The following is a 26861-nucleotide window of genomic DNA, read 5'->3' as shown; positions in this document are numbered from 1 at the left end:
GGTTCGCCTGAGACTAAGGGGTTTCTGGGGTTGCTTTGCTTTTCCCTTTCCCCCTTTTCATATTTAGTACATGTCCTCCTGGCACATTCCGGTCTTTCTGTGCCTGGAGCCAATTGAGAAAGTAGTGACAGTTTCCATTTGGTCTCTGCAGAAATCCTTCAGCAGTTGCCCTGTTTGGTTTTTTCCCAAAGTGAGTGTATGTGGGGGGAGAGGGTTGTCACAAGGCCAGAAATCCACACATGTGCAGGTCAATGAATGTTTCACCCTGTTGGACACTGGGGACAGACAACCTGTTAGCGTTCCAGAAATATGATGTTTGGGGCACCTGGGTGGCTCAGTCAGTCAAGCATCTGACTCTGATTTCGGCCCAGGTCATGATCTCATGGTTCGTGAGCCCAAGCCCCATGTCGGACTCTGTGCTGGCAGCAGGGAGCCTTCTTGGGATTCTTTCTCTCTCTCTCTCTCTCTGCCCCTTCCCTGCTTGTGCAGGGTTTCTCTCTCTCAAGATAAATAAATAAACTTAAAAAATATATATGTTTTACCAGAAATGAAAATTGCTTCAAAAACAGTTCAATCACATATATTACAGAACAGCAATAAAAACTTTTAGTCAGCTTAGGCAGCTATGACAACTTACCATAGACTGACGCTTTAAACAACAAACATTTATTGCTCACAGTTCTAAAGGTTGGGAAGTTCAAGATCAAGGTGCTGGCAGATCCAGTGTCTGGCGAGGGCGTGCTTCCTGATTTGCAGATGGCTGTCCTCTGGTTGTGTCCTCTTGTGGTGGAGGGATCGTCTCTCTCTCGTGTCTTCTTATAAGGGCACTAATTCCATTCCTGAGAGCTCCACCTTCATGACCTAATTATCTCCCAAGGGTCCCACCTCTGAATACCATCATACTATGGATTAGGTCTAAAACTGATGAATTTTTGGGGGGAGGACACGTTCAGCTCATAGCAATAACTACTACTTAAAGAGCGCTTGCTACATAGCAGGTACTGCGGTAAGTTTCAAATACATCATGTTGTTTAATGGTCGTAATATGAGGTAGGGGAGGAGACTGAAGCTCAAAGAGGTTAAGCTATTTGTCTGGAGTCACAGAGCTGAGCTGTTAATTGGCAGGGAATCCAAAGTCTCACTGTGCAGTCCACACTTGGACTCAGAACTGCAGACTTGGGGTGAAGCACGATCGCACTTGAGCAGACTGCTTAGATTCACAGACTGCTTTCTGGGCAACTATGGGGAGTTATCAGTCAAAGTGTCTTCTTCCTGGACCTGAGTCTAAGTCATTAACTCTTTCCACAGCAAGGGCTAAATAAAAGATATCTGTGTACTCTAGGAATTGGCCAGAGTTTCGCCGGATAGTCTGACATTCCATGATCACCAAAATCCCAGGGACGACATGCCCCTGGCTAATAGCCCATGGCTACTGCTAAGCCAGTTCCTCCTGAAAGTGAGCCACAGTGATAAGGTCTCTGCTTGAAACTTCAGACCCTAAAGTTTGTGCTTCAAAGGCCACCAGAGAAATGAAAAACTCAGTGTGGTATTTTGTGACAGTTTGGGTTTGCATCCCCTTTGATCAAGTTCTCTGCATGCTGGAGCTGACTACTTGGGTTTCAAATGCTGGCCCCACCACTTTTAAGCTGTGAGATGTAACTCGGCTTCCTCATCTGGATACTGAAGGTCACAGTCTCTCTTTCATATTAATGAGCTCATCTGTATAAAGTACTTGAACAGAACCTGGCCCATAGTAAGCACTCAATAAATATTTTTTACTAAGAAGACAGTTTTCAGTGTTCTTCACTTGGAAACTCTGTAATACATAGAATCTTCTGGTTTCAAGGCAGCACACATGATTGCTACAATCTCCCAAGCCTAAGAACCCTCCCTGCAACGTTCCTGGACAGACGCTTATCTACTTGGTAGGGAACCAGCTGTCTCGGGGACATTTTGGGACATTAACATCTGGGAAAAATTTATACCATAGTGCTAAAAGCTCGGGCTTTGGAGCCTGGTTTTAAGATCTCCCCACATCTCTACCTCCACCATTCTGCTCCAACGGTTTGTAACAAGAAAATCTGTGAAACTTTGATACAAATCATTCCACATTACAGGGTGCTTCAGACAAAGCACTTAAAGTGAACTAAAGCTCAGAGTCAAATGATAAAAGAATATTCTTTTTTAACTTCTCAAATCGTGGCTGTCTGGACCATGGATTAACAGGTGTGACAAGGCCCCGTTAACATTATTTGTAGCAAGAACACAATCTCTATGGGGTCTTTCTAGCCAAGACTAGTAACTCTAGCTCTTACCATGTGACTGACTCTTGCAAAAATCTTAGAAAGAGGAGGATGAGCCAGTGCAGATAACGATCAGGAGTTCTCTTGGGCTAAGAAGTGTAAGGGAGCGGTGCCTGACTGGCTCAGTTGGTTGAGTCCAACTCTTGATTTCAGCTCAGGTCACCATCCCACAGTTCTTGAGTTTTAGCCCTGGGTCGAGCTCTGCACTGACAATGCAGAGCCTGCTTGAGATTCTCTCTCCCCATCTCTCTCTGCCCCTCCTCTGCTTGCACTGTCTCAAAATAACATTTTTTAAAATAATAACAAAATAATAAAAATAAAAGTTATTTTTAAAAATGTAAAATGTTGATGTTTATTCCTAAAAAATGCTCAACTAGGACAACCCAGTACATAACGAACAGCAAATGTACAAAAAGTCCACTAAACTTTATATGTATTTATGTGGTTTCATTTGAATTCTAAGATCTCCAGCATTTCAAATAAGCCTCTTAACTTTGTCCTTTTCCTTCACAAGTGAACATCCAGTTGTGGTCAGGTCCAAATAGTACCTGTCAAAGTGTGCTGCTGCTTCTCACCTTGTTAGCTGTACTGAGCTAATGAAGTTTTCATTTTTTCCCCCTTTTCCACTCATGTTTGTAAATCGGGGGCAAAATGCAACGAAAAAGCAAATAGTATCACTGGCTGCTGAAGAGACAAAGGAGGGAGTGCTTCTGGAATGACGCGGATGGCTGGAAGGCAGCTCCACACACACAACAGAAATTGTCCCACTCTATGGAACCGTGCAGTCCACAAGTATATGAAAAGTAGTGTGGGACGGGGCTGCAGAAAAGTGAAGGAGATTCAAAAACCAAGTCGACTCAAGTCGTGTGCCACTGAATCAGAGGCCACCTGGGGAGGCAAAAGTAATCTGCCGGTCACACGCATTTTTTAGGGCCAATGGTAATCCTGGTTCCTAACACAAACCAAAGGCTTTTTAATCATGAGGTCAACAGAGATTATGTATGTGAAAAGTACTTTTAAACAGTAAGGTATCCATATCAGATTATTCCCGAATGAAATGAGAGGAAATGTATTTTCTCAGGGACAATTGTACCCCAGTCTCTACTCAGTTTCTTCAAGCTCCTTTCTAGAAGATACTATGTGCGTTTAATTGGGTATGGGGACTGGATCATTACCACCCTTTTTGCAGGTTTGTGGGTCCATCTTGGCTGATGGGAGGTCAAGCCGACTAGCCCGCAGGAGCCCAGGGGGACACAGGGTAGATCAAGGGAAAGTGACCAGATGGGATGGAAGGACAACAGTGTAGCTAAACCAACAAGAAACAGGAGTCAAGAAAAAAATAGCAACAAAATGTATTTAAAAACAGACTTCTCCAGTTGGCATTTTGAATGAAACAGCTAACAATGAACTCCAACCCTTTATATTGTGTTTCTTTTGCTCCTGGAGTCCTCTTGCAGCTTTAATTCTTGAAACTCAGCCAGCAGCACCAGACATTAATCCCCAAAGGGAGAGGTATTATTAAACCTTTTGCTGGTCATTCTTTTCTGAATACAAATGGACAAATTCTTAAACCCTCTTGCTCATTTCATGACAATCATCAGGAGAAAAAAATTAAGCCAAACTTGCATATTGAAAATAAGAACAAAAACACACACACACACACAAAAACCCCTGTTGATAATAAATATCGCTGATTCACTTATGTTAAACAAAGTCCAATTTTATTCACTCTTAATATCCTTGCAGTCCATTGTATACCTTCTGCACTGATCCTTGTTTCAGTAGCTGTTTGATACCTGAAGAAAGAAGGAACAAATGATTCCATCAACAAAAATGTCACTTCTGTAGAGTTCGAAGAACATGTTTCACGCAGAGGCTCACAAAAGGCCACATGACAACAACGGATCTGAACTGTTCAAGTTCATTGCATGTGGATACCCTTCACCCCCCACACGCACATGTAGGTCCAAGACAGCCCCTCATGACTTTCTGGTGCTTAAGCACACATACCACACATAATCCCACAAAACCCTACCAAATGAGAAGTGAGAAGAGGCCATCAAAATGGAAAGAAAGCTCTTCAGTTGTCTTCCATTCCCTCCTCTTTGTCTTCTTTTCAGTTTTGACCTCTTCCACCGTTCTCTTTCCTCTTATTATTTAGGACACACCAACTGGGCCCTTCCCTCATCAGCCATCGCAGACACCATCCTAAGGCCCCTAGCCCTTCTAATGTATACCTCACCTTTCCCTCTACAGTTTGGTCCAGACACCCCAAGTTTTAAAGCCCAGCACACCCAGCCTTTTTTTTTTTAACACAGTGACAGAAGAATTTTGAATATGTCTTTTACAGAAAGTCAAGTCCAATTCCTAGTTCTGTCTGCAGTAGGGTTAGTGGTTGATGCGTGATGTCACTGGAGGGTTTTGTTTTTATTGCCCCTTTTTAACCGCTGTTCTCATACTCATATACCACATATACGCACGTACTCTCTCTCTCATTAGACTGCTCACCTTCTCTTGCTTCCTCTGTTAACTGTTCTTTTGGAAAATCTACATCGAAAGTGATTATCAAAGAGCCCTTAATGTTGTTGTTGTCAAAGTTGGGGAGCCCTTCTCCTTTCTTCCATAGCTTGGCTCCTGGTCTGGTGATCTTATCCCGGGAAATATGTACCTAGAAAGCAAAAGGGAATGGGCTGGAGTAGGATGGGTACTTTTGAAGTACGACACACGGCTTCTAGTGAGCACTGGTGCCCAGAGTTCATGTCACAGCTCAGCACAGCAGCAAGGATAAAGGGACAGGGAACCATCATCAGGGGATTGAAAGCCAAAGAAATAGGTTTTCCAAATAAAAAGAAAAACCAAACACATAATCTCAAAACCATCCACATGGAGGAAGCAGGAAACTGGTCTGTTTACCTTGTGGCCATCCAAGTGAGTAATATCCATATCAAAGCCCACCAGAGACTCGACTAGTGAGATTGTCACGTTTGTATATAAATCATCTCCTCTCCTTTCAAATATTGGGTGCCTAAAAACAGAACAAGGCAAAAATAAAAGACTTCCATCTTTGGAAAACATTCAAAGGGTTTTTAGAAAAATCTTGGGAAAGGATGAATACCACTCTTTGAAACAACAGGCATTTACTAGACATTCCTCTGTGGATAGTATTAACTGAAAAATATAAAGTTGTGTAAAATTTATTATACCCTATGTTTAAGGAGCTTAGAAACATCAGAAGGCAAAGCACATAAGTAAAACTACGAGTAATTAGACTACAGAAAATTCGCTTTGATATACAAGTGCTCTGGATTACAAGTATGTTTCCAGAACAAGGTTTTACTGTATTTGCAAATGACTTATCTGATGAAGATCTATCAGATCAAAACCTATCAGACTCAACACTCAAGACATAAACAACCCAGTGAATTAAATGGGCAGAAGACATGAACAGACACTTTTCCAAAGGAGACATCCAGATGGCTAACAGACACATGAAAAGATGCTCAATATCACTCATCATCAGGGAAATACAAATCAAAACCACGATGAGATACCACCTCACACCTGTCAGAATGGCTAAAATTAACAATACAAGAAACACCAGGTGTTGGTGAAGATGCGGAGAAACTCTTCTATTGTTGGTGGGAATAAAAACCGGTGCAGCTGCTCTGGAAAACAGTATGGAGGCTCCTCAAGAAACTAAAAATAAGCCTGGCTAGAGGTTTATCAATTTTGTTTATTTTTGCAAAAAACCAACTCTTGGTTTCATTGATCTGCTCTACAGATTTTTTTAGATTCTGTATTGTTTATTTCTGCTCTGATCTTTATTATTTCTCTTCTTCTGCTGGGTTTGGGGTGTCTTTGCTGTTCTGCTTCTAGTTCCTTTAGGTGTGCTGTTAGGTTTTGTATTTGGGATTTTTCTTGTTTCTTGAGGTAGGCCTGGATTGCAATGTATTTTCCTCTCAGGACTGCCTTTGCTGCATCCCAAAGCATTTGGATTGTTGTATTTTCATTTGTTTCCATATATTTTTTAATTTCTTCTCTAATTGCCTGGTTGACCCATTCATTCTTTAGTAGGGTGTTCTTTAACCTCCATGCTTTTGGAGGTTTTCCAGATTTTTTCCTGTGGTTGATTTCAAGTTTTATAGCATTGTGGTCTGAAAGTGTGCATGGTATGATCTTAATTCTTTTATACTTAGGAAGGGCTGTTTTGTGACCTAGTATGTGATCTATCTTGGAAAATGTTCTGTGTGTACTTGAGAAGAAAGTATATTCTGTTGCTTTGGGATGCAGAGTTCTAAATATATCTGTCAAGTCCATCTGATCCAATGTATCATTCAGGGCCCTTATTTCTTTATTGATTCTTTGTCTAGATGATCTATCCATTGCTGTAAGTGGAGTATTAAAATCCCCTGCAATTACCACATTCATGAATGAAAATGGAATTATTGCAACCAATCCCTCAGAAATACAAGCAATTATCAGGGAATACTATAAAAAATTATATGCCAACAAACTGGACAACCTGGAAAAAATGGACAAATTCCTAAGCACCCACACACTTCCAAAACTCAAACAGGAAGAAGTAGAAAACTGAACAGACCCATAACCAGCAAATAAATTAAATCAGTTATCAAAAATCTCCCAACAAATAAGAGTCCAGGACCAGACAGCTTTCCTGGGGAATTCTACCAGACATTTAGAGCAGAGATAATACCTATCCTTCTCAAGCTGTTCCAAAACATAGAAAGGGAAGGAAAACTTCCAGACTCATTCTATGAAGCCAGCATTACTTTGATTCCCAAACCAGACAGAAACCCAGCAAAAAAAAAAAAAAGAACTACAGGCCAATATCCCTGATGAATATGGATGTAAAAGTTCTCAATAAGATACTAGCAAATCGAATTCAACAGCATATGAAAAGAATTATTCACTATGATCAAGTGGAATTCATTCCTGGGCTGCAGGGCTGGTTCAAATTTGCAAATCAATCAATGTGATACATCACATTAATAAAAGAAAAGAACCATATGATCCTGTCAATCGATGCAGAAAAAGCATTTGATAAAATTCAGCATCTTTCTTAATAAAAACCCTCAAGAAAGTTGGGATAGAAGGAACATACTCAAACATCATAAAAGCCATTTATGAAAAGCCCACAGCTAATATCATCCTCAATGGGGAAATACTGAGATCTTTCCCCCTGAGGTCAGGAACACGACAGGGATGTCCACGCTCACCGCTGTTGTTTAACATAGTGTTGGAAGTTCTAGCATCAGCAATCAGACAACAAAAGGAAATCAAAGGCATCAAAATTGGCAAAGATGAAGTCAAGCTTTCACTCTTTGCAGATGACATGATATTATACATGGAAAACCTGACAGACTCCACCAAAAGTCTGCTAGAACTGATACATGAATTCAGCAAAGTCGCGGGATACAAAATCAATGTACAGAAATCAGTTATATTCTTATATGCTAATAATGAAGCAACAGAAAGACAAATAAAGAAACTGATCCTTTTCACACTTGCACCAAGAATCATAAAATACCTAGGAATAAACCTAACCAAAGATGTAAAAGATCTGTAGGCTGAAAACTATAGAAAGCTTATGAAGGAAATTGAAGAAGATATAAAGAAATGGAAAAACATTCCGTGCTCATGGATTGGAAGAATAAATATTGTTAAAATGTCAATACTACCCAAAGCTATCTACACAGTCAATGCAATCCCAATCAAAATTACACCAGCATTCTTCTCGAAGCTAGAACAAGCAATCCTAAAATTTGTATGGAACCACAAAAGACCCCCAAATAGCTAAAGTAAAGTTGAAGAAGACGACCAAAGCAGGAGGCATCACAATCCCAGACTTTAGCCTCTACTACAAAGCTGTAATCATCAAGACAGCATGGTATTGGCACAAAAACAGACACATAGACCAGTGGAATAGAATAGAGACTCCAGAATTGGACCCACAAAAAGGATGGCCAACTAATCTTTGACAAAGCAGGAAAGAATATCCAATGGAAAAAAGACAGTCTCTTTAACAAATGGTGCTGGGAGAACCGGACAGCAACATGCAGAAGAATGAAACTAGACCACTTTCTTACACCATTCACAAAAATAAACTCAAAATGGATAAAGGACCTGAATGTGAGACAGGAAACCATCAAAACTCTAGAGGAGAAAGCAGGAAAAAACCTCTCTGACCTCAGCCGCAGCAATTTCTTACTTGATACATCTCCAAAGGCAAGGGAATTAAAAGCAAAAATGAACTATTGGGACCTCATGAAGCTAAAAAGCTTCTGCACTGCAAAGGAAACAATCGACAAAACCAAAAGGCAACCAATGGGATGGGATAAGATATTTGCAAATGACATATCAGACAAAGGGCTAGTATCCAGAATCTATAAAGAACTCACCAAACTCCACACCCAAAAAACAAATAATCCAGTGAAGAAATGGGCAGAAAACATGAACAGACACTTCTCTAAAGAAGACATCCAGGGGTGCCTGGGTGGCTCAGTCGGTTAAGCGTCCGACTTCGGCTCAGGTCATGATCCTGCAGTCTGTGAGTTTGAGCCCCGCGTTGGGCTCTGTGCTGACAGCTCAGAGCCCGGAGCCTGTTTCAGATTCTGTGTCTCCCTCTCTCTCTGACCCTCCCCCGTTAAAGCTCTGTCTCTGTCTCAAAAATAAATAAACGTTAAAAAAGAAGACATCCAGATGGCCAACAGGCACATGAAAAGATGCTCAACGTCACTCCTCATCAGGGAAATACAAATCAAAACCACACTCAGATACCACCTCACACCAGTCAGAGTGGCTAAAATGAACAAATCAGGAGATGATGCTGGAGAGGATGCAGAGAAATGGGAACCCTCTTGCACTGTTGGTGGGAATGCAAACTGGTGCAGCCGCTCTGGAAAACAGTGTGGAGGTTCCTCAAAAAATTAAAAATAGATCTACCCTATGACCCAGCAATAGCATTGTTTTCACTCTTATGTGGATCCTGAGAAACCATGGGGGAGGGGAAGAAGAAAAAAAAAAAAGTTAGAGAGGGAGGAAGCCAAACCATAAGAAACTCTTAAAAACTGAGAACAAACTGACGGTTGATGGGGGGTGGGAGGAAGGGAAGGGTGGGTGATGGGTATTGAGGAGGGCACCTGTTAGAATGAGCACTGGGTGTTGTATGGAAACCAATTTGACCACAAATTTCATATTAAAAAAAAAACAAACTAAAAATAGAACTACCCTAAGATTCAGCAATTGCACTATTAGGTATTTAACCAAAGGATACAAAAACACAGATTCGAAGGGGTACATGCTCCCAATGTTTAAAGCAGCACTATCAACAATAGCCAAACTATGGAGAGAGCCCAAATGTCCATCAACTGATGAATAAAGAAGGTATGTGTGTGTGTGTGTGTATGTATGTGTGTCTGTGTATTTTTGTTTGTTTTGTTTAAAATAATTTTTTATTGCCTACAATATTATTTTTTGTGTCTTTTTTTAAAAATTTATTTTCTTTTTTAATAACTATAAATTCAAGCTTAGGGAAGCTTGCCTTTGTCTTGAAAAAACAACAAGAACAACAACAACAAAGCTGTTATATCATTTGCTAACCTGATCTCATTTTAAGAGAGAGATGGTAATTATACTGTAAGAGTAAAATTTATACCATGAATGATGCAGATCTAAGTCTGGTGGCATTAAAAGGCGATAGTGTTGTTGACAAAATTATAATCTGCTGGTGGCATTTGTGGAAAAGAAGAACTTGAAATTTTTAAATAACAGTAAACTCCATTAGAAAATTCTAAAGTGTCTCACAGACCAAAAAGGGAACGAAGTTAGTAAAATGCCTCAACAGAGTTTGAATAAAACCCTGGATTTGAGAGTTATTAGAACTTGGGTATGTAAAAATAGGGTGGTAGGTTGGGGTCATGCTTACAATGGTCTCAAGTTCAAATAAACTACTGTGACAATACACGACTTCACAGGTCACACACTTTCCCACAGGTTTTTCTTTCCTTTAGTAGGTCCTGGCAGAAGGTGTGCTCAGTTGCCTTCCAATACACACACACACACACACACAATCAAATATTACTCAGCCACCAAAAAGAATGAAATCTTGCCATTTGCAATGATGTGGATGGAGCCAGAATGTAGTATGCTAAGCGAAGTAAGTTAATCAGAGAAAGACAAATACCATATGACTTCACTCATGTGTAGAATTTAAGAAACAAAACAGATGAACATATGGGAAGGAGGGAAAAAGGAGAAGAGAGGGAAACAAACCACAAGAGATTCTTAATGATAGAGAACAAACTGGGGGTCGATGGAGGGAGCTGGGTGGGAGATGGGCTACATGGGTGATGGGCATTAAGGGGGGCACTTGCTGGGATGAGCACTGGGTGTTGTATATAAGTGATGAATCACTGTATTCTACTCCTGAAACCAATATTGCACTGTATGTTAACTAAAACTTAAATTAAAAAAAAAAAAAAAAAGATATTAATCCTTCATCAAAAAACAAAAACAAAGTGGTAACAAGAGAGAAATAATAAACAAGAAAGCCTGAGTCCCAGGCAAAATTCTTGTATAAGCGGCACTTCATGCTGAAGAAAAACTGAATATCATGTAATAGAAGGTTCTTTCTATGTAGAGTCCTACAATCTTGTATGGTGCCATGCTTCCTCAGTCGAAATCTCAGGTCTCCTTGAATACCACTTGTATTTGCCTGTCTTTTACAACTCCTTACTTGTTTTATCAGTTCTTTCCTCCCAACATCTTTTGGATTTGTAGGTCGTGATTAAATATATAATGGCTCAATCCTAGGCCCCAACCCCTAATTTTTAGTATTGTTGTAGAGTTACAAATGATCATTAAGGCATTTAAGTGCATGAAACAGAGTAAAAAGTCTAGCCATGTCCTGGTGGCTATCCAGATTCTCTAATCTAACTCATCTGAAAAGCAGGGGCTAAAGAGAGGGACTCCAAAATCAGATCACGTACTTGACAACTTTGATTCGGAACCGCAGGTCTCCTGGCTCTCCATCCACATGAGGCTCACCTAATCAGAAGAGATGATGGCATGTTGTAAGTCACACAAGTTGAACACTGCAAATCTATCCGCAGTTGAGAGAATTTTTTAAATCCATTACCTTGGGTGTTGCCTACAAAATCTACCCATGAAAGCAGTATCTCTAACTGGTTATATCAAGTTTCGGATTATTAGTAAAGATCACCTGTGTCTCAGGCACAGCAATAAACAACTTGACCTGTTTCCTAAACAAAGAAAGATTCATTGATTTCTTGAACCTGAAGTCTTAAAGCTTCTTTTTTTTTTTTTTTTTTTTGGAATTTTAAATTTAACCTCAAGGGGAGGTCTGAGAGTATCTTATCAATGCCAAATAGAGCTATACATCTTTCATTGCTGAGTTAAAATTAATCCATTAAGGTCTGGACACTCTAATTTATTTATTTCTTTATTTATTAAACAGATTTTTTTAAGTTTATTTATTTATATGGGGAGAGAGAGCACAAGCAGGGGAGGCAGAGAGAGGGAGAGAGAGAATCCCAAGCAGGTTCCAAGCTGTCAGTGCAAAGCCCAATGTGGGGGCTCAGTCTCACAAACTGTTAAGATCACAATCTGAGTTGAAATCAAGAGTTGGGACACTCAACCAACTGAGCCACCCAGCACCCCTGGACACCTTAAATTTTGATATAACTTAGGCTACTAGATAAAAAGTTACTAAGTGGTAACTTTTGGCCATTATATTCAAAAGATAAACTGTAATGCTATGGCTTAACGTGGAAAACCACGAAGGTCCTGAGAGGTTTAAACCGGACAAAAGACTGTGGGACATGATACGTGCATTTACTATGTGGCCATTAGGATAGGGTGTGAGGTGGGGGTGGGAGGCATTCACAAGCACCCAGGGAATAGAAAGTGAGGACAGTAAAACATCAATATCAACATCTCACCTTCCCCAATAAAGGGATACTCCATGCCATCTCTCACCCCAGGTTCTATTTCTACCTCCAGCGTTCGTTCTTCATTCACTAGTCTGAGACAAAGAGAATTTAGAAAGAAAAAAAATGAAAATACAAACCAAACCCCAGATACACATAATTAATTTTTTTTCTGTTCTATCAGAGTCGTTTCTTGGAAGACTGTTCTGTACCTCTAGTTGACAAAGCCATCTGAGATCCTTTTATATCTTCTATTTGCCAAAAGCTAGGGCAAAGCTACTCTACCTTACATAATCTTGTAACTTGCCTCCGAAGAAACCTGCAGCAGACTGATTACTCTGAGCCATGTGATCAATAACAGAGTAAACTACTCACACTCACATAAAGGGCACCTGGAACCACATGGTCATGTTTATCAGGAATCAGCAGCAAAGTTTGTCCTATCAGATATTTTTCCTGATCCCAGGATCCCAGGATATATATATATATCATACTGTTTAATTAAATAGTTGTGTTCCTAACATAATCAGCAAAGAGTCTTTCTCTAATCTGAAATGTTAGCTAGACATATAGGACTGCTCTAATATTCTGAGTGGGAAAAATGAAACATTAACATTTGAGGAGGATATTCAGAAATAAAGGGTACTGCTTATTAGTTCAGAAACACAGAAGGCAATATTTAGAAGAAATACTTTTGGAAAATATAAAAATGTACATGTCTTTGTTCCATCCTCTGGTAGAACTTGAGAGCGTGTGAAAGAAGGGTATGGAAAGATAGGGGAAAATCTAGATCTAGACCATTAGCATTTTATCAGACAAATGACATGATTCGAGTGTCTCTTGGTGGAACAAAGAAAGCGCTCCACTTACTTGACATTAGGGCATTCATCACAGACCACCTCTTGAGTCATTTGGAAGCGCCCCGGGCCCAGCTGGGTAGTCCGCATCTCTTGCCGGCAGTTGCATTTTCGTTTGCCAGGAGCCTGCCTTGCCACAGGTTTGTTTCTAACTACCTAGAAACACATAAACAACGTCAGCTTCTCTCTCTGTAAAAAAGCCTCTGGTTTCCTCAACTGATCAGGGCTGCACACACGCCCATGCCAGAACTTCCTCTTCTCTGGCAAGCTACCCCTCAGGGAGACCTGACCCAACAGAAGTCTCTGTGGACTTACAAATCAGACCCCCCTCAGGAATGAAGCAAACGGATGCTTAAGTGATTCAAATTCTGAAGCTGGAGAAGAGAGAGGGGAGTCAGAAGAGGGCCAGAAAATAACGTGTATGATATGGGCATTTCCGAGCCACAAGAAAACACCGCTGAGTTAAAGGAGTTCACAGAATTGCTATCCTTGAAGAAATCTGAGCCGTGCAAAGCAAAACCACAGCCTGAAGAACAACCACAGCCTTCAAAAGCTGATATTAGCTGCCACCATACCATTATCTACGATAAACCCAATGAAAACACTTCCTTGTTTCAGGCAACTCAATCCAGGGCTGTTTCCCACTGTTATCTCAATTCAGACACTGAATATGTAAGGGGCACAATAATCATCTCTTTGTAGTTGCTTGCAATCAAACACGCCGATCGCTCAAGGTATGTGGGAAGCAGTACACGTGAAGAAACGTATTCCTGTGTTTGCCTGTTTAGTTAGCCAAACGTCGAATCACAAGGCATGTGCTCAGGCAGCAGGATGACACAAATGTTTGGGAGAAAAATTCCTTAAAGCCTACAAATATATGAAAGCCCAGGTCAGCAGAATAAATGACAACAGTAACAGTAATTAGAGCAGACACTTTATAGCACATACTACAAGGCAAGCAATGCTTTTACATGTATGAACTCATCCAGTCCTCACAACCAGCTCATGAGGCGGGTAGTGTTACTGTCTCCGTTGTACAGGGGAGGGAATGAAAGCACAGAAAGGTTCAGGAACACAACCAAAGTCACATAACTAGCACATGGCAGAGCTAGTGTTCGAAACCAGGCAGTCTAGCTCCAGAGTCCATGCTTTTAACTACTATGTTCTCTCTCAAGGTAATTTTTCCCAGAAAAAGAATTTTCCACAGAGTCGTTTAAATAGCAAGGTCACCAACATAGATTTTTGTTTCGGGACACACTAACTGCAAAGAGTGATGTACACAGTATATATCGGTGATGTCTGCAGACAACAGGTCTGCAGGGAACATGGGGGTTAATGAGGCTCACCTCTTTTCTCCCAACCCAACAACCCAGCTTGCTTTTGAAGGAGAGACGGCCCAAATACTTTCACTGCCCTTTCTCTCACCCTTCAGCCTGAACAACAGTATGACGAGACAGCTGCATCCTCTGTAATTGTCCAGTCCTCTTTTTTCAACTCTTCAGAGCAGAAGCCACAACTAAAGAAAATGCTTCTTGTCGAGCTGGTACATATACGTGGGCTACCAGCTGGCTCCTCCCAAATCCTGGAAACACTGTAAGACGTCGATTCCAGGAAACAATAATCATAACACACAATTTGTGAGAAAACTTCAGAGACAGAAGGCTGTACTGAACCGGTATATGTGCAGCGTGGTGGCTGCATCTCGGGGCAGCGGTGGCTAGAGGGGACACTGAGAAGGTGTCAGGGAAAAGCAGTTGACTTTTCTGCTGTCGTCTTGCTCCTGAACGGCCTTGGGACGAGTTTGGGTGACCCCCTCTCCTCCAAAACTGACAGACCCCAGACAGCAAACAAGACCGAAAAAAGCCCTCCCAGAAAACAAATAAAACACAGTTAGAACCACGAGGCAAGGGCTCGCCCCAAGATGCCCTCCCAGGGCAAGAAAGTTGCTGATCCCCATGGCGGAGGGAGTGTGAGCTCAAAGGTCAAAAAACCATCTAGACACCTGAGCGGTCTGACTACATGCCCTCCACCTCCCACCCCCCAGAAAAGACAACAAACTGGATAAAACATGTATTTTAAGCAAATGTATTAGAGAAGACAGACCAAGAATTTAAAATAAGCATGGTAATATTTAAGGAGATAAGGGAAGGCATCAGCAAAGTGGAATAGAATAAGAAATAATGTAAGAATCCAATAGAGATATTATGTATAAAAATACGAGTTGAAATAAAAACACAGCAATGGGATACTATTAGGATGGGTATAGCTAAAGACTGAAGTAATGAGCTGGAAGTCCCAAATAAGGCACTCTTCTAGAAGAAAGCAGGGGAGGCTAAAGAAGCAGAATTAAATATATATATATTTATTATATATGTACATATGATATATATATACACTTATATATTTATATTTATAAGAAAATTAGGAGATAGAGGCAGAAATGCCAACAAAGAGGATTATATATCCGAAAACATGGAGATAAACTTTCCAAGACTAAAAAAAGATAACCTCAAATTAAAAGATCCCGAAGTTTTAGTAGAAAATATTATGTGAATCGTTTTCTGATTTTAGGGCAGAGAAGAATTTCTTACACAAGACACAAAAACTCACCATAAAACACTGATAAATTTGGCCACATTAAAATCAATTACCTCTGTTCATTTAAACAAATCTTCGATATAATGAACACACCAGTTACAAACTGATAGGCTATATTTTTATCACATATGGCCAACAAAGACCAAACATATGAAAGTGTTTATCCTAATTAGCTGAGAACATGCAAATCAAGAGCGTAATGAGGTAGCATTTTTACCCATTTGACAGGCAAATATTGAGAAGCCTAACAATTCACGGTTTCAGAGAGGTGGCGATCTACAGGATCTCTTATAACTGGCTGGTGGAAGTGCTGGTACTAATCAATTGAGAAAACAATACGGAATTATCTTGTACGAATGAACGTTGGTACATATTACCCAGCAATTCCACGCTCACATATATGCACCCAAGAAAATTCTTGCTCACATGTACCTGGATGTGTGTATAAGAATGTTCACAAAAGCACTATTGGGAAGTGGAAAAAAAAAACTGGAAATAACCTACGTGCCTACTGATACAATGTGGTCACAATAAAATTCTACTCAGCAGAATTACATGTTACAGCAACAACAGGCAGCAATCTTGATGACACTAGAGTGAAAAAAGCCAGTCCCAAAGACTGTAAAAATAGCATCCTACCATACACGAAGTCAAAAGCAATAAAAATACAACAATATCTTACTCAGGTATTCATGTACATGTAACACAACAAACAAACAGGAGTGCCAAGGGAACAATAAAGACAGAACACAGGACAGGAGCTCCCTCTGAAGGGGAGGCAGGGGGATGGAATAGGGAAGTACGTGGAGGTAGACGGACATGGTCTTGCTGTATTTAGTTCTTGGGCTGGGTGAGGAGCTCATGAAACAATGGGATTATGAACCTGGGATTATGATGAACTCAATTCTGTGCATCTGGTCACTCTCCCCACCCCTGAAAGACAGAGCAGGTACCCAGGATTTCCTGCTTTTAGTCAAAAGAACAATTCTGGGAATATGAATAGCTATGTTGTTGGAACTTACTTCCACAAAATTTCCCGCATATACTTCTTCCAAAGTAACTTCCAAATCTACAATAATATCACTTCCTCTTGGAATATTTCTGTCTTGCTGACGAGGGGTTCCTCCAAACATGAAACCAAAATCTCCAAAGAAGCTGTGGATAAGTGTAAAAATCATCAGGAAAAGAAATCAGAGTTCATGTCTTGCAATTATTTTTCTTCGCATTGATACAATATTGTGTCCTACCAACATAATATTGTATAAAAACTGACATTTTTAATACACTGGAGTCATATATCACACACAATTTTTTGTCATACATCATACACAACTGTATTGCCATATCCCACAGAAAAATTTTACTTTTTAATACATATTGTCCAGACATATGGTGCGGTGCATACAGTGCATCCATGAATTCAAAGTTGGGCATAATCAATGACCTACTAATCTGTTTTAATATCAAGGAATATCAAGATATAATAGACTTATTGAGAAAGGGCATAGTACATATAAACTCATGTAATACTGACTCAAATGGTAATTTTGAACACTTGTAATGTTCACTTTGTGTAATTTTTAGAAACTAGCTTTAATTAAAGAAGCTACTGTTCTGTATAAAACTCTTGGGTACATAATTAAATAAACTAAAAAAGCATCAAACTTAGTACAATTCTGGACCTTAAGAAAAAGGACGTTCTGATCTCTACAAGATCAAAATCAGTTTTTATAAGTAACAAAAGCATCACTTTGAATTAATACAATGATCTTCAAATGTGCAGGTGTTCTAATCTTAATGTTAATTTTTGATGTTAAGAAGCCTCAGATGTTGGCACAGTGATGCCAGCTAGATAACTACTTCCCACCCACCAACCAATCTTGGTGAATAGATTCCCTGAAACTTCAACAAAAACAGAGAGGGAGGATTGAGGAGGGGGGGCGGTGGTACAGATGGCGTTTTCTCTCTTTCTGGCATCCCTAGGTATCACTTCTAATTGTCAAGGGAACGGACACTTCCTAGTAGGCTAAAACAACCAAATCAATCCTGGGGAAGAGAAGGATTTCCAAACCACATTACCCACACAAGTCCTAAAAAATCTACTGTCACCCCCAAATACTAGATGGGGGAGACTATTGTGTGCAACAGTGATTCTTACCTTCTTTGGGAAAGGGTTCACAAAACCCTTTAAGAATCTAAAGAAAGCAATAAACCCTCTCCCCATAGAAAAGCATACTCAAACATCTTTTTGTTTATACCTTGATTTGAAACCCCAGATTAAGATCTTATATGGCATCATCAGGGCACACAAAAATTCAAATGCTCAACAAAGAGGGGTTCAAAGAGTGGGAGGGAAAGGTGTTTATTATCCCAGCCATTCAGCACTCCTGGAAAGCCACATGCGACAGAAGACAAAAAGCCTCTACTCTAATTCCTTCCACCAATGCCGATTATTGTAGTTGTCTCTCCTGTTGATAGGATGAAAAAGAGGCAGTTCTGGGTATGGGAATAGAAATCTCTCGCTCTCTCTGCTCATAAGAAATAATTTCGTTCATTAATGGTCTGCAGATTCTAAGACAGCGAGGGGACAACATACAGTGCCCCCAACATTGTCAAGGGTGACTTGACTGATTCAGTTGGCTGGACAGGAACCTGTATTTTCTAGAGCTTTATGAAAACAGAAAAGTATATTCCTACAGGAATATTGACCTACAGGAAGGATTGACCTTGTGGTCAAGAATCAGTTGAGCTGTACTCTTCATCAAAAGCTTCTGAAGCAGGCAACAGGGATACATCTTTAACAATGACCGCATGATCCATTCTCAGACACTAATACTTTGCAGATGGGCAAATTACTTACTGTGAAAAAATGTCTCCATGGGAGCTCTGATGCCCATCTTTTAATCCCTCTTCACCATAAGTATCATATTGTTTCCTTTTCTCACTGTCTGACAGAACCTGGGGGACAAAAGCCAGTGGAGGAAAAGATCAGGTGTTGGCAAGATGTGATGAAGGTACATTCCTGTTTTTTTTTAAACTCTGATACTGGGTCTAAGCTTTTTGTGGAATGCAGTTTCCACTATGTATTAAGGCATGTTTATATTTTCTTTGGCAGACTAAATTCTTTGATGCACTGTTCATTTTGGAACTTCTACATTGCTCAACTCATGTCTTTAATTTATCGAAATTCGCCTAGTCACATAAAAACCATATGAGATAAGCAATGTGGCTACGAAGGTGAGGGCAGCAACAGGAAAGAGGGGAGATGAATTCCTCAGGGTTACTTCCCATTCAGTGTGATTCTTGTGCTCGTGCAGTTAACCTGTATGAGGCAGTAGCTCTCTGAACCATAAATTAGGATGGGACTATGACAGATTGCCATTAGTGATAGAAGCAGTAAATCAGGACAGCATGAAACTCTGCTCAGTCCTACATGTCCATATCATATACACCCCTCCATGTTATACACATTAGGAGACTGACAAGTCAAGGAATCAAATGGCCCTTCAGAAGGGTCTATCCTGCTCTATTTTCACATTCCCTTTTCTATTTGGGGCAGTATCTAGAAATCCATTTGTGGAAGAATGCTCTCTGACATGTGTATGTTTAAGTTTGTAATCTGAGTTTGAATTACAGAAAGTAAAAAACAAAACAAAACACTGCTCTATGAAGACTGCTCAAGGTCAATTTCACAGCTTGAAAAGATTGGACCCATTTGAAGAATATAAAAACTAAATAAGCTTCCATACTTTTTCAAATTTGCTTTCAACATGCCCCCCCCCAAAAAAAGAGAGAGATAGAAAAAGCTTCCCATCTATTTAGAGAAATCTGAAGTATTTGCACACATATAATTTTGACAGTTAAATAACTTTATACCTTCTTTGTCATTTTATTTAAAAAAAATTTTTTTTTCCAACGTTTATTTATTTTTTGGGACAGAGAGACAGAGCATGAACGGGGGAGGGGCAGAGAGAGAGGGAGACACAGAATCGGAAACAGGCTCCAGGCTCTGAGCCATCAGCCCAGAGCCCGATGCGGGGCTCGAACTCACGGACCGCGAGATCGTGACCTGAGCTGAAGTCGGACGCTTAACTGACTGCGCCACCCAGGCGCCCCTTCTTTGTCATTTTAAAACTTCTGTTTAGACAGCAGATTGAAGGGTTATTTCAAACCCATACTTGCACTGGCTCAGGAAAAGAGGTTGGAAGTAGATGGGGCTTGCTGACTCAGCAAAAGAAAGGGAAGACCTGACTAGCATATATAAACAGGACACACTTCTGGTTCAGGGCTGAATGATGTATAAGGAGCCACTAAAATATTTTATCTTTCTAAATTTATCTTAAATGTTAAAAGAAATTGCGTATATAAGAGAGAACATTCTTTTTTCTTTTTTTTAATGTTTATTTTTTAATTTTTTTTTTTTTAACATTTATTTATTTTTGAGACAGAGACAGAGCATGAACGGGGGAGGGTCAGAGAGAGGGAGACACAGAATCTGAAACAGGCTCCAGGCTCTGAGCTGTCAGCACAGAGCCCGACGCGGGGCTCGAACTCACGGACCGTGAGATCATGACCTGAGCCAAAGTTGGCCGCTTAACTGACTGAGCCACCCAGGCGCCCCTTAATGTTTATTTTTGAGAGAGAGAGAGAGAGAGAGAGAGAAAGAGAGAGAGAGAGAGAGAGAGAGCGTGAGCACGGGAAGGGCAGAGAGAGAGAGAGACACACACAGAATCTGAAGCAGGCTCCAGGCTCTGAGCTGTCAGCACACAGCCTGATGTGGGGCTCAAACTCATGAACTGTGAGATCATGACCTGAGCTGACTGAGCTACCCAGGTGCCCCAAGAGAAAGCACTCTTAAAAGGAAAGACAAATGGGTTAGTCCAAAAGTGACCAGAGTACTTGACTAAAAGCATTATGATAGACCACATGGAAAGGAATATTTGGTAAATATCCTCAAAAGGGGGGAAAAAAAAAAAAGCTACTTCAGGGAAGTAGAAATGGGCAGAATTCACTTAAAAACAACAACAACACAAAACCTCAAAATTCTTATCATCATGTGATCTGCAGTTTCAATATTTTTACTTTCAAGTCTACTGTGGTCTGGTCTTGCAAAGAAATGAATACCACACACGGGTCTAAAAGAAACACCATTTCAAAACCCCCAAACAAAAACTATTTTAAAGTCAGCCTCTTTACGGACAGCAGAGGTCTCTGTAATAACCCTCCTCAAAAAACTGCCCTTAAAGTTATCTATTGTAATTCACTTCTTCCTCAGTTGTCTTCTCAGGAATGCAATTTTATTCCATGGTCTTAGAAGCTATTTTAATTTCAAAAGAAAGAAAGGTTCTTAGTTGACTGGCCAACCAACCTAGAGTCTCAACTAATTAAAATGCCAACAGTAACCCCAGTTCCGTAGAGAAGACAAATTTCTATTCACAAAATACTCTTCAACTTAACTGGGATTTTGATTCGTGAACACTAATTTATCTACCGACCAAAGGCAATCAAATGAATGATATAAAGAAAAAAGAAAATTAGACCTAGTGACTAGAAAGGTTCTTAGAGTTAAATAATCTTCAATCTCATGAATGATTTATGTACAGCCTGCCTAGGTCATAGCTAAAGAATATGGTAGACTTGAAAGAACATGGTAAATTCTTAGCAGCAGCTTCCCTAAAAAATATTTTGGACTATTGGGTTCTTAGCAAACAATGGGAATATTCATGGGAAATACAGTGCAAAATATGGAATCTATATTATCAGCAAGAAACAAAATGTTCTGCCTAATTTAAGAGGATCCACCAACGCTCTCAAGTTTATTTGTGGGTTCCAGGTTAGGAATTTTGGTCCTATAGGATCCCTGAAGGTATCAACAGGAAAAGGGGGACCCCATTGGGCCTAGGTTTCCCCTAGGTATAAGTCACTGTTTCAGGTCAGTGGATTCTTTAACTTAGGCCTTGGGATCTCTTCCTTTTGGGTTTTTCTGACTACTAAAGTATTTTTCAGATTTGTTTCCAGCCTTCTCACTATCCAGGGATTTAACTTGATTCAAAAGTTTTAGCTCCATAACTTCCAGAGTTTATTTTTTTCTGTGTCCTTCTAGAAAATAGCAATGGTGACTAGCATGACGACACTGGAATGTATAACTGAAATCTGCCAAGACAGCAGAATTTCAATGTTCTCACCATAAAAAGAGACAAGTGAGGTGCCAGACGTGTTAGTTACATGGGCAGAATCCTTTCACAATATATACATATATCAAATCATCATGACATACACTTTAAACATCTTACAGTTTTGTCAACTATACCTCATTAAACCTGGAACCCCTCCCTACCCTGATCTCTTAATCTATTTCTAGAGGAAAGATGAATTGCAGCACATGAAAAACAGCTAACTCCTGGGACACCTAGGTGGCTCAGTCAGTTAAGCCTCCGACTTCAGCTCAGGTCATGATCTCACAGCCCGTGAGTTCGAGCCCCAGAGTGTGTCAGGCTCTGTGCTGACAGCTCAGAACCTGGAGCCTGCTTTGGATTCTGTGTCTCCCTCTCTCTCTGCCCCTCCCCTGCTCATGCTCTGTCTCTCTCTGTCTCAAAAATAAATAAAAACATTAAAAAAAAAAAAAAAAGAAAAAGAAAAACAGCTAATTCCTAATTTAAATAGACAAAAGATTATCAGAACTTATTTATAAGATTTTTTCACCATAGTGTTGAAAAAATCTGTGTATAAGTTTTTCAAATAGTATATAATTTATTAAGCATTCAACAAATATTCCTCAGTGTTATTAAAAATGAAAAAAAGAAAATGGAAATAAGAATATGCCCAGCTCTATATTTTATGGTGACCTAGTGTAGATTAAACGAGATGATATTGAAAGTGTCTTCCTCTCCAGATTAGTTTGCAAATTGCAAACTGTAGCTGTGTTTTGTTTGATCGGCACAAAAAAGAAATTTTTAAATCAAATTAGTTACAAAAATGTTCCAGTCAAAAGAAGTACATACAAATCTGGATTAGCACTTCTCCTGAAAAATTAAATGACTTCTCATTTAATTTAAAATAAAAACACCATGTTTTTTTTTAAATGGCAACACCATGTTTCCATTTGTACATGGCAAAAACTGGCTGGGGTTGAAAAACAGCTTCCCTTGAAAGGGGGCAAGAGGGCTTTAGTTTGTCACAGTCCTCATCGTTCCCTTAATAGGGAATCCCAATATGGAGGCAGAGTAGCCACGGTCATGTTTTATCTTATAACCGCCCTGCACGCTGTGTGTCTGGTCCATGTGGGCATGTGGATTTGCAATCTTCATTCAGATTTTGATTCTATTTCTGGCTCTAGCTCTCAAACTGATCGACTGAGGATCAGTCTACTCATGAATCTATCAATCATTCTTTCATCTTTTTCAACATTACCCTCCTTAATAAAACAAATACTGTTGGAGAAAAAGTCAGAAAATGGCAGCATGCTAACGCTAATGTACAATAGAACAGCAAACACTGATTTTACGTTTACCCATTGTCTATTTTGAAAAAGAAGTGACCTGAAAGAAAGAAAGGAGTGCTACTCTGTGTTACACTGTCTTTTCTGTAACTGTAAGTTTCTTTCCTACTTCATCCTTTTTACTGACTCACCTCATAAGCAGCACCTAGATCCTGGAATTTCTCCTGAGCTCGAGGATCATCGGGGTTCCGGTCAGGGTGAAGCTGTAGAGCCAGTTTCCTGTAGGCCTTTTTAATGTCTTTTATAGATGCACTGCGAGGCACCCCCAAGATCTTATAGAAATCTCGCCTGGGGAGTAGGGAGAGGGAAAGGGTACTTCATTAAAGAAGCATACATTACATTTTTCAAAGTGAAATTTTTTCCTTTACATTAGGTCTGTGAATGAGCGAAGAGGTAGGAAAATGAAGATATACACATGATGCACAAAAAAAGAATGACTACAAAGAGAAACCTCGGAATTTGTAACGAGTTCTTATACATTGAAGCAATCACAATGACAGCCTACGTACTTTTTGAACTTTGCTGAAATTATACAAAACATCTGTGGTATACTTCTCTTAAAACTAGCTTCAGGCAAGAAAACTATTATTTATGGTTATATGTGTTACTTTCAACCAATAACCGTATAATCAAATTAACTCTCCTTTTTCATTCCCTCTAATAGTGACTTTAAATGACTTCTGGCTGTTTCCTAAGGTCAAGTGACAACCTCAAAGGGCAATTTTCTTTACAAGATTACATCGCATAAATGTTCTAGTAGTAGCTTTGTTTGAAATGTTAAACATGAAGTGACTGAAATTAAGTTCAGAGGCTAACATGGAGGTTAAGCCAAAATCCAGTAAGAGCCCTGAAGAAAGAATAGCATCTATTTGGATGTATGAGTTGTGTGTTTTTTTGCTAAAAACGGAAGTATCAATCTTGCAGTCATTGTTAGTAGTTATACTAGTTTGTCATGGTCAAGTCTTAATTATAGACAGCTGCTGAAGCCCACATACAGGAGCCTGTAAGTCTCAGAAGCTACAAATATACACATGGCATGATATGTATGTGGGAGATAAGGGCTGACCACTGACCACCTTGCACGGGACTATGCTTGAACCAAATTAATTACAAAAGGAATCTTTGCAAGAAGGGCCAATGGATACAACAGAGTATAATAAACTTTCAGGGCAGGGACTGTAGCCCATAGAAGACATATATATACATATACATATATATATATATATATATATATATATATATATATATACACACACACACACACACTGTATATACATATGTATGTACATATATATGTATATGTGTATATATATATATATATATATATATATATACATATATATACACACACACTGAATGAAATGAATAAACATGCTCACAAACACCTACTCCTTTTGGCAGAGTCACTTGAGCCACCAAAAGTTATTCTGAAAATGCATTTCTCAACAAAGGTGATGGGAAAGTTGTTCACAATGGACACGCTAATGTAGCAGCAATGGTGATTTTAAAACGTAGTGGGGATAAAATGCATTGGGGTGCCAGGTGATATAAGCCACCACACTGAGAAAATTATTCCATAAGCTCTTAGTCCCACTTTAGGAAAGTCATTTAATCATTTCATGTAGAAGTTTGTAAAATGGTCACTCCCAAGGGATTCCATGAAAGTTAGATGCGTTAGCCTCCTCCCAAAAATCTGCAAACATCTGACATCTCTTGAGACAAGGACTAAATCAAAAGGTTCATTAAAATTAATAACAAAAGAGCTGTTTAAAGAATGCGTCTCACTTAGAATAATACAAAAATAATAATGTGATGTAATAACAATATAATAGTATAAATATAATAATAATAATAATATAAAATGGCTAAGTAACAGCTCAGAAAAAATCAGGGAAAAGATGACTGGCATAGTTTAGCATCAATATTACAGTTCCCAAAAGACTTCTTTATAAAAGGCTGATGTTGGGGCGCCTGGGTGGCGCAGTCGGTTAAGCGTCCGACTTCAGCCAGGTCACGATCTCGCGGTCCGGGAGTTCGAGCCCGGCGTCAGGCTCTGGGCTGATGGCTCAGAGCCTGGAGCCTGTTTCCGATTCTGTGTCTCCCTCTCTCTCTGCCCCTCCCCCGTTCATGCTCTGTCTCTCTCTGTCCCAAAAATAAATAAACGTTGAAAAAAAAATTAAAAAAAAAATAAAAGGCTGATGTTTAAAGCTAAAGAATTAACAGTAGTCATATTGACATTTGTTTAAATATCTTAGGGTATGTGTTGCTTTAATTAAGTACTAACAAAAATATACTAAGAAAAACAAGCATTACTTAGAAGAAGTTAATTTTTAAGAAATTTGAAATGTTTCACAAGATAAAGAAGACAACAAAGTTTAAGCAGATGTGCACGGGGGAAAAAACTTTTAAGAAATAACAAGCACTTTCAATTTTAAAGCTTTGTTAAGTAGCACCTTCTCCATTTAGAGAAACTTATGAATTGTTAGAAGCTAAGACTTTACTATTTCCCCACATTCTAAAATATGAGCCTGGCAGATCATATCCCGTGGTCACCAGGCTTGTAAGATCATGGATCTAAACGGATGGAAGGATCCTTAAGAGTTCAGGTGCTCCTATTCCCTTCCTACAGGAGGAACCTTATTACCCTCATGTTACAGATAAGAATTTAGGTGGTTCCTTCAGAGTCACATAATTCGTAAGTGAGGTGGGTGGTCTTGAATCCCAGCTCACTACCTGTTGGTGAAATGCTGTTCCCGCTCATAAGATTATTCAGCTTCTCAAGAATGTACCATGGAGAGAGACAGTGAGGCATGATGACAGCTTAGGTTCAATTATCTCAAGAAGCTGGGAAGTTCAAGAACTCTCCAAAGCGTCTGCCTTGCTCCCTCAATCCAATTTCCTCTAGTCCCAGCATGGCTTTCCTACCTGTTCTCACGTCTTCACTCAGACTCGCAAAATAACCCACCCACTTTAATGTCAGCCCCTCCAATGGCTCGATGCAGGCTCAACACTGTATGGTCCCCTTTTCCATCCAGCTCAGCAGTACCCCCACCCCCACAGTGTGTCTGGCACTGCATCCAAATCCCACTCCTCTGGGCAACTCTAGCTCTAAGGGCCTCTGGACCTAAGCTCCTCTCACTCGAGCCACCCACTGCTCTCCTCTCCAGCCCGCTGGCCTGGCCCACACCAGCCATTCTTCTGCCCCCACCGCCTCACCTCAGCAACGCCCCTCTCCACTCCCTCAGTCTGGCAACGCTCCCTCTACCCCAGCCAAGACTGACCGACTCACGGGCCCCGTGCCCGCGGGTGCCTGTTCCTCACCCGGCGATCACGGCCCCGAGGAGGTACAGCAGCAACAGGCAGAAGGTGCCCAGGTTCTGCGGGGCCATGGTTTCTCTGTGCCGGCCTCTGTGCCGGTCCCTAGCCCACGCGTTCCTTACGGACTCCGCCGCCGCCGAGTCGGCTCACCAGCCCACCCGGCGCTGAGAGGCCGCCTCACACCGGGGTCTCCTCCTCGGTCCGGAGCTACAGCTAGCTCGCCCCCTCCCCTACCAGTCCACTTCCCGGGAGTCCCGAGTCCCCGGGAGAGAAGCCCCTAGCAGGCGAGAGCCAATCGCTGCTCGGGACATCACACGCG

At 40.3% G+C, this 26861-nt stretch overlaps 2 protein-coding genes across 2 annotated transcripts in view; one reads left to right on the top strand and one right to left on the bottom strand.

The window, feature by feature from the left end:
* Positions 1 to 3631: 3631 nt before the first annotated feature.
* DNAJB11 (DnaJ heat shock protein family (Hsp40) member B11) lies at positions 3632 to 26823 on the bottom strand. Its single transcript, XM_047874958.1, has 10 exons — positions 26546 to 26823; positions 23356 to 23512; positions 18587 to 18684; positions 16749 to 16881; positions 13142 to 13284; positions 12284 to 12366; positions 11312 to 11369; positions 5217 to 5328; positions 4812 to 4971; positions 3632 to 4099 (listed from the first exon to the last, which is right to left on the bottom strand). Exons 1-10 carry the CDS (start codon positions 26611 to 26613, stop codon positions 4035 to 4037), a joined length of 1077 nt encoding a protein of 358 aa, XP_047730914.1. The 5' UTR covers positions 26614 to 26823; the 3' UTR covers positions 3632 to 4034.
* TBCCD1 (TBCC domain containing 1) overlaps positions 19320 to 26861 on the top strand; it is a 47373-nt gene continuing 39831 nt past the window's right edge. The window contains exon 1 of the mRNA XM_047874955.1: positions 19320 to 19330. The gene's annotated coding sequence lies outside the window, so the exon portion shown is untranslated. The remainder of the gene's footprint in view (positions 19331 to 26861) is intronic.

Source organism: Prionailurus viverrinus, chromosome C2 (assembly GCF_022837055.1).
Source record: "Prionailurus viverrinus isolate Anna chromosome C2, UM_Priviv_1.0, whole genome shotgun sequence".
NCBI classification, from domain to species: domain Eukaryota; kingdom Metazoa; phylum Chordata; class Mammalia; order Carnivora; family Felidae; genus Prionailurus; species Prionailurus viverrinus.
This window is presented reverse-complemented; position numbering and strand designations above follow the sequence as displayed.

Bases quoted from the DNA above. Each gene is read 5' to 3' on its own strand.
- DNAJB11 (XM_047874958.1), bottom strand. From the start codon at position 26,613: ATGGCCCCGCAGAACCTGGGCACCTTCTGCCTGTTGCTGCTGTACCTC. The intron at 13,285-16,748 runs GTAAGTTCCAAC...ATGTGTTTCTAG, and splicing joins ATGCGGGAAATTTTGTGGAA to GTAGTTAGAAACAAACCTGT. The intron at 4,100-4,811 runs GTGAGCAGTCTA...TTCTTTCTTCAG, and splicing joins AACAGAGGAAGCAAGAGAAG to GTATCAAACAGCTACTGAAA.